This window comes from Calcarisporiella thermophila (genome assembly GCF_041956535.1).
Source record: "Calcarisporiella thermophila strain CBS 279.70 unplaced genomic scaffold VTP21scaffold_10, whole genome shotgun sequence".
In the NCBI taxonomy this organism is placed as follows: Eukaryota; Fungi; Calcarisporiellomycota; class Calcarisporiellomycetes; order Calcarisporiellales; family Calcarisporiellaceae; genus Calcarisporiella; species Calcarisporiella thermophila.
In genome coordinates this window covers 844,572-856,925 of record NW_027192200.1, presented here as the reverse complement: position 1 = coordinate 856,925, position 12,354 = coordinate 844,572, and the positions used below count along the sequence as shown (strand labels likewise).

Below are 12,354 nucleotides of genomic sequence, written 5' to 3'. Positions count from 1 at the left end.
TATGTCGATGTGCATCCTTGGATTTAAATGGGAAATTCCAATCCTGAGCAGATATACTGGATTTTGAAATTAGAGAATCAGAGTTTCAGAAGCATCTGCACCTAGTATTTTAACATAATATGTTAAAATTATTTTAGTTTTTATTTTTATTCTAGTTTCTACTCGAATTTTATATTATAAAATTCGAGTAGAAACTAGAGTAACAATTCTCGAATACTTCTGTTATGCATTTTTCAGCTTCTCATCTGCAAAATTTTTATACCGAATATATATCAGCTTATAAACATATTATATTGTGATTTTATCTTCAATATGGTAACACTTTCTACTCCCATTTCCCGCTGTATTTCTCAGTTTGGGACTAGCGTCTTGCCAAGTGATACACGGGAAAATGGCAAAGCGACTTTAAAAGAGACATCATCTTCTCGCCAGCGCTTTGTGGAGAAGAAGTCAATGTTCGATAGGAATTCTGGAGAACTCAAGGATAACAACAGAATTTATAACATGGACTTCAAGGAGAATTTGCGATTGGGGGGCGAGCCGGTTGAAACTGGAAAAACCTAACTCGAAGCAATAGTTCCTTGTTTGGACATGGTGTTACTTTCACTTGATGGAAAAAAGGGATATTTTGACTTTTTTTTCGAAATTTTGAGTTACGATGCTCTTTATGTCAAAAGTTTCCTTGATATTTTATTTTCGAAAATATAATATCAAGGAAATTCACTTGACGGATTCGACATTCCTGAAGTTTGGACCGATTGTGGATCCCATTTCGAGTGTCAGGAATATGCACATTATCTATTTCACGAATTTCCGTTAAAGTAGAGCAAAAAAGTACAATGGATCTTCTTTGCTGAATACCACGAAAAGAGTTGGGTAGGTGGTCATTTAGTTTTGCTCTCTCGCTGGTTCTCAGCAATTGAATCGACGACTGGAACGAGCAATAGAAGTTTTGCGTGTAAAATTTGGAGCGTAAAGCTTCAAAATATAAACGATTAATATTAAACAAACTAAATAAAAAGTGAGATCTCGATCCATAGGAATATATTACATAAAAATCAATGTGGAAGCTTTATAAAAGAGATGATATTCGACAATAATAGGCTCATCTCCACAACTAACTTGATTTGCAAGATAGTCAAAAAATTTCAAATCTAATTAGATCGTTGTTCAGGATTGCTTGAAGTGTTGACCTCGCGAACTGCTGAAATATTCTGAGTGTCAATTTGTCGGCTTTCTTCATGTGGTTCTAGTGCTCCAATGCCAGTGTAAGGACAAGTACGCTCTTGGAAGAGCCATATATCCTTGAAGAAAGGCACGCCTGATAAAGATTGAGTGAATGAAGGATTAAATAGAAAAACGATAAAATTGAGGATGCCCTGCATTCCTGAGGTAATATTTTTTGCAGTTTGTGTGGCATCACCAAAAGGTGTGTATCGATTGTGTGTGACAAAAAGAATCCCAAGAATAGTTTCAGCTGGCATGCATATAATGAGGACCAGGGGATAACCGAGAACTCTCATAACTGACACAATCACCTGGAGCTCTAATTTGCGATTATTAAACTTTTTCACTCGATCTTTTTCCATCTTTCGAATTGTCTCGAAAACCTTGTGTAGTGATATACAAATGATGATAATGGAATACATTATACTGCCAAAAGTGATTACACTGCGGAGAACTTCGCTAAGTAGATCAATCTCGTAAGGCCAATCTGAGCTAATATAATCCTAAGGTTAATAAATAAGATGAATATGTCAGCCAACACAGAAAAATAAAGAAATAGAATATTTGCATACATATTCCGAGTTCCACCACACATTTCCGTAAAAGAGTTGTGGAGTTGTCGCAGCAAATGACACGATTGTGGAAACAGGGAGGTACCATTTTTGATATTGTCTAATGATCATTTTCCCTTGAATAAATGAGAGTTGAAGATCGAACGCGATACTCACAGTTAATAGCGAAAACCAAATCGGAAAGAAGTATATCGTCCAAAGGAGAAATCGGAAATACCCGCTGGAAGGAGGGATGGTATCATTGAAGTCATAAGCCATAAATAACAGATATGTTATCCGAAATAGTGCATCAGCTAATCCGATCCAAAAACTCAAAGTGAAGGATATATTGCCCGCGACGCTTGGACGAACAAAACGTAATCGAATGACAATAATCATCATAAGCAGTGCAAAGAAAATGGAAGCAAAATTTAGCAGAATTTCTGCTACTGACATTTCGAATATCATTTTGATTAAAATTGTGAAAATTTTAGCAGGTAAGCACCAATCAATAAATAGTCAATCTGATATAATATTTGCGACTTTCTTTAATTTAGTAGCAGTTCTTAGTGAATAGCTTTAAAAATCAGGTACGTTTTTCTAAGGCATTCAAATTTATACCCTCAGTTTTATACCCAGGTACAAAGTTCTGGTGTCACTCTTCACATAGTGGTATTATTTTTGTCCAGGTGTATGACTAAATAAACTATAATTCCTCAGTTTTACCACTTATCACTTCCTCATATAGTTTTCGTGCTATTATACTAAGTTACTGTGTTACCATGTTTTCTAATCTATTCGGTATTTGGATAGGCTATAATGTTTGCATTAACCAAGAGACTTAATATTATATATAATTTTCTGAACTCTGCTCGTAGCGGACTTTCGAACAATATTTATAAAAAATTATTTCGAACATGTTAAATTTTACTTTGTAAATAAGTTCCGCCACATCTGTAGAACACTTGAATTCAGAGATCGATTTCAAAGAACTGTTCGTTGCTGTCAGTGCCCAATCTTTTCGTGTTTAGTGACATCACATTTATCTTACTAGTTCAGAAAGGTCTCCCTTTTTTTTCTTCTAATGTGTATACTTTGCTATTTACTTACTGCATTCTCATAATTTAAGTTTCAATTCACATAATAAATTTTCACATACATCAATAGCAGTGACAAGCTCTACTGATTTTCTTCCAATATCAATCTTGGCTACCGTCGATGATAGATTAATTGTGAACAAGGAGCAAGTATCATATACTCTGCCGAATACCATGCTTCACTTGAGTGAATGGAATGTGCAAAAAAAGATTTCACTGATTATCCCGAAAATAAGCGACTCTTATAGTTGGATCAATTCTATTTCCTAACCGCCGACACGTCTATGGTCTGTAGAATTCATTCTTTATCCCGACTGTAATAATTTTACTCTTGGTATACATCCCAAATTGGTGTTTATCAAAAATCGACAATCCTCAATCATTCACTAGATTCGCATCTGTTTTAATCCATACGTACTTACAAAATTAAATTGAGTGGCCTTTGCTTTCAGTTCCTGCTCGATCTCTCGAGCAAGTTCGTAGTATTCGTTCACACTAATGTACATCACTTGAACCAGATGTGGCCTCAGTGAATCCAGTAGCCGCATAAACCATTCTCGGCCTGGTCCTGCAATTTGCCCAATAGTGTGACCAATTGGTAAGGACAGAGTAACTCTCTTGATGTCTTCTAGCCCTATTTCATCAAAATACGAGCGAACCTCGTAGGCCCAGGATGGGTCAATATCACGTGCTCGAAGCGTATTGTGTACTATTGTTAGTGTAAAGAGGTGAGTGCCACACAATATGACCAAAAGAAATGCTTAAAGCACGCTTATACTGACATCTTTCGACAAGCTTCCTAAATGCTCTCCCGCTTCCATAAAGGTTATAATCTTTGCGTATTCAATTAGCAGCTATATCTACTATCTTTCCTTTCAAAACTAAGTCTGTTTTCAAGCTACTTGCTTACCGGCTTCCACTACCTCGAAATATCCTCCCGGACGAAGTACTCTCACTATCTCCTCAATGACTCTCGGCCACTCGCTCTGATACACACCAAGCCCAACGCACCTGACGAAGACAAAGTCAAAGCCCTCGTCTTCGAACGGGAGAGGTTCGAGGATGTTGCCAACCTGAAAATGGCAGTTCTCAGGCTTGATATGTTCAGGAAACCCTTTATTGATATCGATTCCATAGAAATGGCTGCCCGGAAACTCTGTCGCCATCTCCATCGTCCAAGTGCCCGGTCCACATCTATAACACGAGTAAGTAATCATTAAGCACCATGAGCTAAAATATAAGTGTTCTGAACTATCTACCCAACATCTAGCACCTTTGCACCAATTTGCAATTAACTTCGGACAGGTGAGAGGAAATTGCAATTGTTGAATAACGACCTAACATGTGGGTGGTTATACAGCTGATCAATGTTAAGTTTAACCCAGTCAAAATAGAATCATCAGCTTACCGAAACATATAGTGCTGCAGAATCAACCGATCCACCTCCCCTTCGTCATTTGGGAGTATATAGTGTACACCTACATCAATAAGGGCTTAGCTTATAGCTATAAGATACTCCAATCTGGATGAATAGCCACCTTTAGCTCCACAGAACCTCCTTCCGAACATCCACACATCTCCATTGCTCCCTACCCGTGGTTCAGCCATATCCTCTTCTTCAAACACGCAAGCATATTGCTTAGGTATACACGCCAGCGACTCCATCTGCTCAAGTGGTATCGCTTCTGGTTGTTCTTTCGATGATCCACTGTTCTCAAGGATTACTTCGTTGGTATTGAATGCAAATCGGACCTTTCGACGAGGATAAATTGAGACTTCTTCTGGTGGTTGAATAAGCTTGTCTGCAGACATCCACAGATCTGCGCGAGACTGAGTGGCTCTCTGATCTTGAACGGTGGATGCGTGTGAAATGCTTTGAGACATCGACTGAAAGGAAGCCCATTTTCTGAAGAGAGTGCTCTTGACGAAAGAATTTGTGAAAGTTGGGTTAAAAAGAAAGACAATAAAGCTGAGGATGCCCTGCATCCCAGTAGTAATATTTTTTGCCATTTGTGTAGTATCACCAAAAGGAGTGAAACGATTATGTGTAATAAATAGGATGGCAAGTATTGTATCAGCAGGCATGCAGATAATGAGAACTAGTGGGTGTCCAAGCATTCGTATAACGGAACTAGTGGGTAACCCAAATTTCGTAGCACTGAGGTAATAATTCTTCGTTCTTTATTGCGGTACTCCTTGCTGATAGTATGCTTTTTCATATTCGAATCATGGAGTTGGTGTAGAACTCGAATAATAACAATCAATATGACAACGAGAGAGTATAAGATGCTGCCAAGGAAAATAATGCTTCTGAGGATTTCAACGATTAGATCGCTTTGATATGACCAGTCTGTGCTGATATATTTCTATAAAATTATGCAAAATGATGGGAATCCACTTTAAACGCTATGGAACCAAATCAATCTCTTACATATTCCGTACTCCACCAAACTTTTCCATGGAATAATTGTGGTGTTGTCACAATAAAGGCTATCGCAGTAGAGACTGGAATGTAGCACACTTGATAGCGTTCAATTTTTTTCAGTCGGTGTATGAAAGAGAGTTGGAGGTCAAGAGAGACGCTCACAGTGAGCAACGAGAACCAGATGGGGAAAAAATAAATAGTCCATAAGAGAAGTCGGCAGAGCCAATTATTGGAAGGAAGAATAGCATCGTTGAAATCGTATGCCATATACATTAGATAGGTCGCTCGGTAGAGTACTTCAGCTAGGCCGATCCAGAAACTGAGCACGAATGAGGTGTTTTTGGTAGCTCTTGGATTTTGGATGCGTTGCCACACAACTATGACCATCATAACTAGGGCGAAAAATATCGAAGCACAATTGAGCACTACTTCTGCATCTGACATAGCGAATATCATCTTCGAATTCCGATTGAGAATAATAACCCAGAACGACTTTGATGTAAAATAAACGCGCTGTTCTCGCTTGTACTTTTTTTCGCATATATTGATAAGGACGGTAAATGGATTTGGTATAATGTATACGGGGGAAATACAAGATGGCCATAGTTGTTTTCCAGTAGATTTCATACCATTATTCCCTCTCAAGAACTAAGTTTCTCCTCTCTTCTCGCGTTTAATTTAAATTTAATTCTCCTCCGTATGACGAAGTTTACAGAAACTATTACCTTTATTCATGTCTCTCTCTTGAGCAAAATTAGATTTCCTTAGTAAGCCTGTATCTAGAATCCAGAATGCTTCAAACTAAGTTTATCGATTCTTTTAAACTTAGATTGAATTTAGCTTTCCACGTTTGCGATTCGGAGTTTTCATTGATTCCCCCGGAGACTTTAACTTTCCTCGCAAACACGTAAACTGTATTGCGACTTGCTTACTTCGGCGAGGCCGTAGTGTACAGCACGTCGATATACATTCTCACTCTTTTAGTAGCTTTTGAAAATGAACTTGTGTACTCGTGGGTCGGCCATTCCAGACTGGGTTGATCTACCCGTTAATATATACTGCGTTGGATAAAGTTAAATGTGTGTTCAGGGCAGAAAGTCGTCTTCGCACTTCGCACAAAGTAATATTCGATAAGGCAGTTATTAGCATACCTGTAATTCGAAAAATATTTACAGCTGAGATATTTCGTTCACTTCTTTGAGAGAGCAGTCCCATAGAAGATTCATTGTAATAAGGTAAATATAAGAGATGCCGATATTACTCTACATAGCAAGCGGCTTCGTAATTTTTATTGTGTTTAGCTTGAATTCGCACACGTTGTGTATTTATTCCTGACTTGCTGGTATCACTTCTGTTTGCTTCCTTTCACCATCCCTCCCTATGCTCCAAAATTCATTCTTGCTCGATGTTCAATGGCTGCGTATTTAAACGTAAAAGTGCATCGGTTAAACGCCAGCCATGTAGGCCACGAGAGACGTGTTTTGAGAGAGAAACAAAAAAAAAAGAAAGAGTTTAAGAGGAGACGATGCATAGCATATATTCAACCCAAGAAAGAGACAAAGCTAAAAGAAAAAATGACATAATTTGATACAGACTCCGGGAAAAAAATTCTTTTTTGTATGTTCCTCTATAGCGGTTAAACCACGCAATACTCATCGGCCCTCAGCACAACCTCCTTTGAATATTGAGCCGAAGAGTTCGAGTCCACGCTCTCGACATCAAGCACCTATTCAGGGGATCGGCCAAGTAAGCCTCCACTGTACAAAAAAAACACCCAAAAACACCAACTTACATCAATGTTGCAGAATGTCTTCTCGCTCACAAAGTTCACGGTCACCGGGAAAAACACGCCAATATCATCACCAGGTACGGTGAATTCGAGACTCCCCGACTTGTTGGACGCGTCAATGATCGGGAGCTGCCACTCAAGAGTGCGCTGTTGTCGGTTCACTTCGTAGTTGCCATCTACATTGCTTACTGTGGGAGAAACGCCGGGCCTAGAAAATACATAATATTAAAACAGAGAGTCTTTTAAAGGATCAAACAGTTTCTACATACGGTATTGGAATGGAAATGATAACGTCTGTAAGCTCCATATGGTCTGCCTCTAACTCATACTCAATATTGACATTGCAGGTGCCGTCCCCTGAGGAAGAGGGCCAGCAGTTGACTATAGAGTAAAGAGAGGGGGCGAGGGGTTACCCACCAGCCATCTAGGGAAACAAATCAAGTTGAAATATACTCACTGGAAAGAGGAACCATGGTTTCGTCCTTGGTAATGAATCGCCATCTTAGAACGGGAAGTGACTGATTAACAGGGAAAGACCGATTGACATCTCTTAGTCTGATGACGCGTTCGTCCGTGAATGCTCTTCTGTCCACGTTGGGGTGTGTTTTGAATTGCACGTCCGAATCATCCGAAGTACTAATGACCAGCTTGATGCGCGCGCTCTCAGGGTCCACTATCTTGAGCACCAAATCGCCCTTCACCTCCATGCTTTCCAAGCCGCCATCGCGGTTGGCAATCATCGAAATCTTTTCCTCGAGAGAGACATGAATGCTACAAGAGGGAATTGTAAATGTTAAGAAATGATTTCACTATCTCTCCACGAAAGATACTAACTTTTCAGTAGGTATAGCCGGGGAAGGAGATCCAGCCGTGCCGGCTGCAGCCGCAGAGGGGCTCAATGATAAATTGGCTGTCGCCTCTTCGATTGCCCCAACTTCAGATTTCATGGCCTCAAGCAAATCGCTTGTCTTATTTTTACGGCCGAGTTGCATGCCTTTGGCCTTGGAGGCGGTGGCGGGGGCAGGTGAACTAATGTTTTGAAGGGTTAAACCAAAAAGTTAAGTGAAATATGAGAAAGCATCTTACGAGTTGAAGGTAGAGCGCTCAGACTCGTAGTTCTGCTGGTACGACTGTTCGACAAAAGGGGATATGGAGCGCGAGGGTTGACCGAACCCGGCACCACCAAATGAGGATCCCCCGCCCATGTATGGCGCGCCACGCTTCTGTGCCTCTCGCCTTTGCATCTCCAGTTGCCTCATACGACGCTTGAGCTCCTCCTTGGCTTCCTGCTCCTTATTCTATAGACGGGGAATCGGATAGAATGGATTCAATAAAACTGGTTTTTTCAGCGCAACCAACTGGCTTACTCTGGCAATTATCTCTTGTATCTTCTCCTCGTGGCTCTCCATTTCAGTGATGGTCTTCACCTGTGCTATGTTCACATTCTCCCGATAGCCGAGGGATACGATCTCATCGAATGAGGAAATGATTTCGAATGCATTGCGTAAGATTTCTAGCTCGTCAGTAGTCCTGCACATGTCTGTGATGACGCGGCCAAATAAGTGGAGTGAATCAATGTCTTGCAAGATATTGGACTAGATGCAAAAAATACTTAAATTATATATAATGCTAATCTCAGGCATGAAATGACCTTAATACCTGGCGATTAGTGATTAAAACGAGGAATAATTCTTCCAAGGGTTGATACACATAACGAATATGCTCGGTTTCCACCGTGGTGTGCTGTTGTCCAGTGCTTGTCAGTTTTGGAAAAGAGGAAAGGAGACCTTCGATTCGGGCCCGCGGCATCTCTCGGAATTGACGCGAGAGCACAACTAAGAAACAATAGACAGCAGGTCAAGCATTAGCCATCATAGGAACGCGTAATCGTAGGCAAATTGGTTGCAGATGGGACAAAAATTTTGGTTTATTAACCTTTCCCTTGCTTATTGACGATGGACGCTGCGAGGACCACCTGATCGAAATCAGCAGAGAGTTAATGATGGCGGATTTCAAAGAATTGCCGAAAATTTCATGAGAAGCTTCATAATCCATATACATGTAATACATACCATTGTTGATGAGTGATTTTTTATAGCTTGAAACCGAAGCGATGAAGATTCCTAATCCTAGGACAAGGAGGATGATGAAGATGCGAAGAAAAGGTTTCCGTCTACGTGTAAGCGAGCCAAACGATTGTGGCACAGCAATCGCTGAACTCGGAATCAGATTTTTTTTTTGCTTACATAAACTTCCCCGAGAACTGTATAGCCCATTGCTCAATTCCATTGTTGCTTTATCTTTTTATTATATACCATGAGCGCGCCTATCGGTCATCTTAACAAAAGTATTCGCAAACCGTCTTTCCTTCAAAATTCTCTGTACAGATCGCACAGGCTTGCATCTCCCACTCCCTTTTTCCGGTCCTCCGCCCTTCAAACCCCCTCCACAGTTCGTCAATATGCATCAGCGAGTGGACAGGGAAAGCCTAGTAGCGACAAAATTTGGCTGGTAATTTGGCAACTGTCTTATTTATCATATAATTCTAGTGTGTTAATAATGACTCTTGATTTACCATGGATCATGTCATTACTAAGATCGGTTCACTGGTCGTTTCCATCCCATTGTTTTACAAACTTACCGCCCCGCCCGACTCCTACAAAGCTTCCAAGACTCATGTGGACGAACACACCCACGCTGAGCCAAATATAGTCAAGACAGATGAATCCGTTAAAAACAGGGAGTCTGCCGTTTCCCCCTCTGTTGACAGCAATAATGAGCAAGCCCAAACGGATGATATTGCAGAGGAGAAGGAGGAGACCAAGGAAGAAGAGAAGCACGAGGAAATAACCGAAAACGCATCCATCCCCGAACCCTCCGAAGAGGAGGCCAAAGAGGTAACGAATTCTGAGAATTCGAGTGCACAAGAGAGTGAAGTGGAAACTGCTCCTGAGGCAAACGATACAACGCCCCTTGTGGTCGACTCTAAACCTCCTGCGAAATTAGCTATCAAGGATCGTTACCAATATGTTCTGGTCGGAGGTGGAACGGCATCTTTCAGCGCCATGCAGGCCATCCGTGAGAAGGACCCCCACGCCGACATCCTAATTATCGGTTCTGAGTCGATTTCGCCATATATGCGACCTCCTCTTTCCAAGGAATTCTGGTTCTCAGAAGACCCAGACGTGGCCCAGACCCTGAAATTTAAGGACTGGAATGGAACGGAGCGAAACGCCCTTTACCAAACGGACGATGAATATGATCATGTCAATCCCGAGACCCTGGAGGTATCAGCAGAGAGTAAGAAGGTGAGATTGCTTAGGGGGGTTGCAGTGACCGATTTGGACGTGGAGGGACAAATCCTTCGACTTGCCAATGGAAAGACAATTCGATATGGAAAAGTACTACTAGCCACGGGTGGAACACCCAAGAGGTAAATCAGAGGCTGCTGTGATTAACTGACCGTTCATACACATTGAAATGTTCCTTTTTGCCTGCTCAGCCTTCCCGTCCTGGAAAATGTGGCCGAAGGCGCCACCTCACTCGTCACTACCTACCGCAGCGTGGATGACTTCCGTAGAGTGGACAAGATTGCTAAAGACGGCAAGCACGTCGTGGTGATTGGTGGAGGATTCTTGGGCTCCGAGCTAGCCGTTGCCCTTGCTCATCGTATGAAAAAGGAGAACGGTTCAGTGACTCAGATTTTCCCCGAAGATGGCAATATGGCCATGGTGTTCCCGCGCTACCTGATCAAATGGACGACCTCGAAGGTAGAGAACGGTATGTATATCAATTAACTCGCTCAAGTAGCGTGAATACATACTGATATACTTGTTTGCGTTAGAGGGAGTGCAGATCAAGCGACAGAACACCATTTCGTCCGCTCAGCTGACCAACGATGGTAAGGTTCAGCTTTCGCTCTCGAGTGGAGAAGAGATCGTTGCGGACCACGTGATCGTCGCGGTCGGTATCGATCCGGCTACCGAGTTGGCGCGTAAAGCAGGTCTTGAAATCGACGAAACTCGCGGTGGCGTGATTGTGAATGCGGAGCTTGAGGCACGCACCAATGTGTACTGCGCAGGGGATATGACTTCGTACCACGACATTGCTCTCGGCCGCCGTCGCGTGGAGCATCACGACCATGCTGTCCTCTCAGGACGCGCAGCCGGCGAGAATATGGTTGGACCTAGCAGGGCCTATAAGCACCAGTCGATGTTCTGGTCCGACCTTGGCCCCCACATTGGATACGAAGCGGTGGGAGTGGTCGATTCAAGCCTGAAGACGGTAAGCGTATGGGCCAAAGCTGGCTCACACGATACTCCCAAGGAAGCGACCCAGCAGCCCGACAATATCCGCACGATGGACCCCAAATCCATGAAAGAGTCCGAGGCGGATGAGACCGCCACACAGAAGCAGGAAACGGCCAAAAACCTCCAATCGGAGGGATCCACTGCGCCAGTGAACAATGAGAGCTATGGAAAGGGCGTGGTCTTCTATCTCCGGGACAACAAGATTGGTAAGTTGCTCTTTTAAGTGATGCAGTGACGGTTCCGTGAGCATTCCATTAACCTCTACCTCCTGAATTGTAGTGGGCGTGTTGATGTGGAACGTCTTTAACAAGGTCCCTGAGGCTCGCAAGGTCCTCAAAGGCCAATACTCGATCGAGCACATTAATGACCTTGTCAAGTGGTTTAACATTCACGATGAATAATTGAAACGCCAAGGTTTTCCACTCATCCCCTCCCCTCCCCCCTAATTCTAATTGATTTTATAGACTTCTTTATTTCCTTGTTGGGCAAAATATTACATGTATTCTTTTATGACTACTATTACTACGGCTACTACGATTACTACGAACCAACTCCCATAGAATCTAAGCAGGTGTAATTTGAATGGTTTTTGGTACTCTCCTGTTAAACACAAATAATTCCTCCACCCAAAACACTCTCGGTGCATTAAAGAGAAGGAAAACAAAATTAATGCTGCCAAAGATTTCCCATACAAAACACGAGAAAACATGGAATTCAATAGAATCCGTCTAAAAAACTAAAAATTCAACCGATGCCGTTGCCCGGAATCGAACCGGGATCATCACGGCCACAACGTGATGTACTAACCATTATACTACAACGGCCAAACCTTACTGATTTTGTTTTTCAAAAAAGGAAAATTGTATAGCCACATAAGTGGAATTTTTAGCGCTGACGCCTGGCTACGAGAGGGGAGAGGTGGTGCAGTGGTCCACTTCAGGTGCCATAATCGAAA

General features: G+C 42.1%; 4 protein-coding genes and 1 non-coding gene across 5 annotated transcripts; 1 reads left to right on the top strand and 4 right to left on the bottom strand.

Moving 5' to 3' along the window:
- Positions 1 to 1,154: 1,154 nt before the first annotated feature.
- On the bottom strand, positions 1,155 to 2,246 carry VTP21DRAFT_1089 (uncharacterized protein; the record flags this gene model as incomplete). The annotated part of the gene is made up of 2 exons (XM_069390274.1): positions 1,155 to 1,730; positions 1,800 to 2,246. The coding sequence occupies 2 exons, from the start codon at positions 2,244 to 2,246 to the stop codon at positions 1,155 to 1,157; spliced, it is 1,023 nt and encodes a 340-aa protein (XP_069251978.1).
- Positions 2,247 to 3,261: 1,015 nt separating this feature from the next.
- Positions 3,262 to 4,759, bottom strand: VTP21DRAFT_1088 (uncharacterized protein; the record flags this gene model as incomplete). The annotated part of the gene is made up of 5 exons (XM_069390263.1): positions 3,262 to 3,584; positions 3,658 to 3,708; positions 3,786 to 4,069; positions 4,284 to 4,353; positions 4,414 to 4,759. 5 exons carry the CDS (start codon positions 4,757 to 4,759, stop codon positions 3,262 to 3,264), a joined length of 1,074 nt encoding a protein of 357 aa, XP_069251977.1.
- Positions 4,760 to 6,936: 2,177 nt separating this feature from the next.
- On the bottom strand, positions 6,937 to 8,898 carry VTP21DRAFT_1087 (uncharacterized protein; the record flags this gene model as incomplete). Its single annotated transcript, XM_069390252.1, has 8 exons — positions 6,937 to 7,026; positions 7,093 to 7,297; positions 7,359 to 7,470; positions 7,547 to 7,860; positions 7,924 to 8,118; positions 8,176 to 8,387; positions 8,457 to 8,684; positions 8,749 to 8,898. The coding sequence occupies 8 exons, from the start codon at positions 8,896 to 8,898 to the stop codon at positions 6,937 to 6,939; spliced, it is 1,506 nt and encodes a 501-aa protein (XP_069251976.1).
- A 507-nt stretch (positions 8,899 to 9,405) lies between these two features.
- Positions 9,406 to 11,800, top strand: VTP21DRAFT_1086 (uncharacterized protein; the record flags this gene model as incomplete). Its single annotated transcript, XM_069390241.1, has 5 exons — positions 9,406 to 9,600; positions 9,687 to 10,522; positions 10,592 to 10,869; positions 10,934 to 11,605; positions 11,679 to 11,800. The coding sequence occupies 5 exons, from the start codon at positions 9,406 to 9,408 to the stop codon at positions 11,798 to 11,800; spliced, it is 2,103 nt and encodes a 700-aa protein (XP_069251975.1).
- A 351-nt stretch (positions 11,801 to 12,151) lies between these two features.
- VTP21DRAFT_t140 lies at positions 12,152 to 12,223 on the bottom strand. The gene has a single exon. It is a non-coding gene; the product is annotated as a tRNA-His (tRNA).
- Between the last annotated feature and the right edge of the window lie 131 nt (positions 12,224 to 12,354).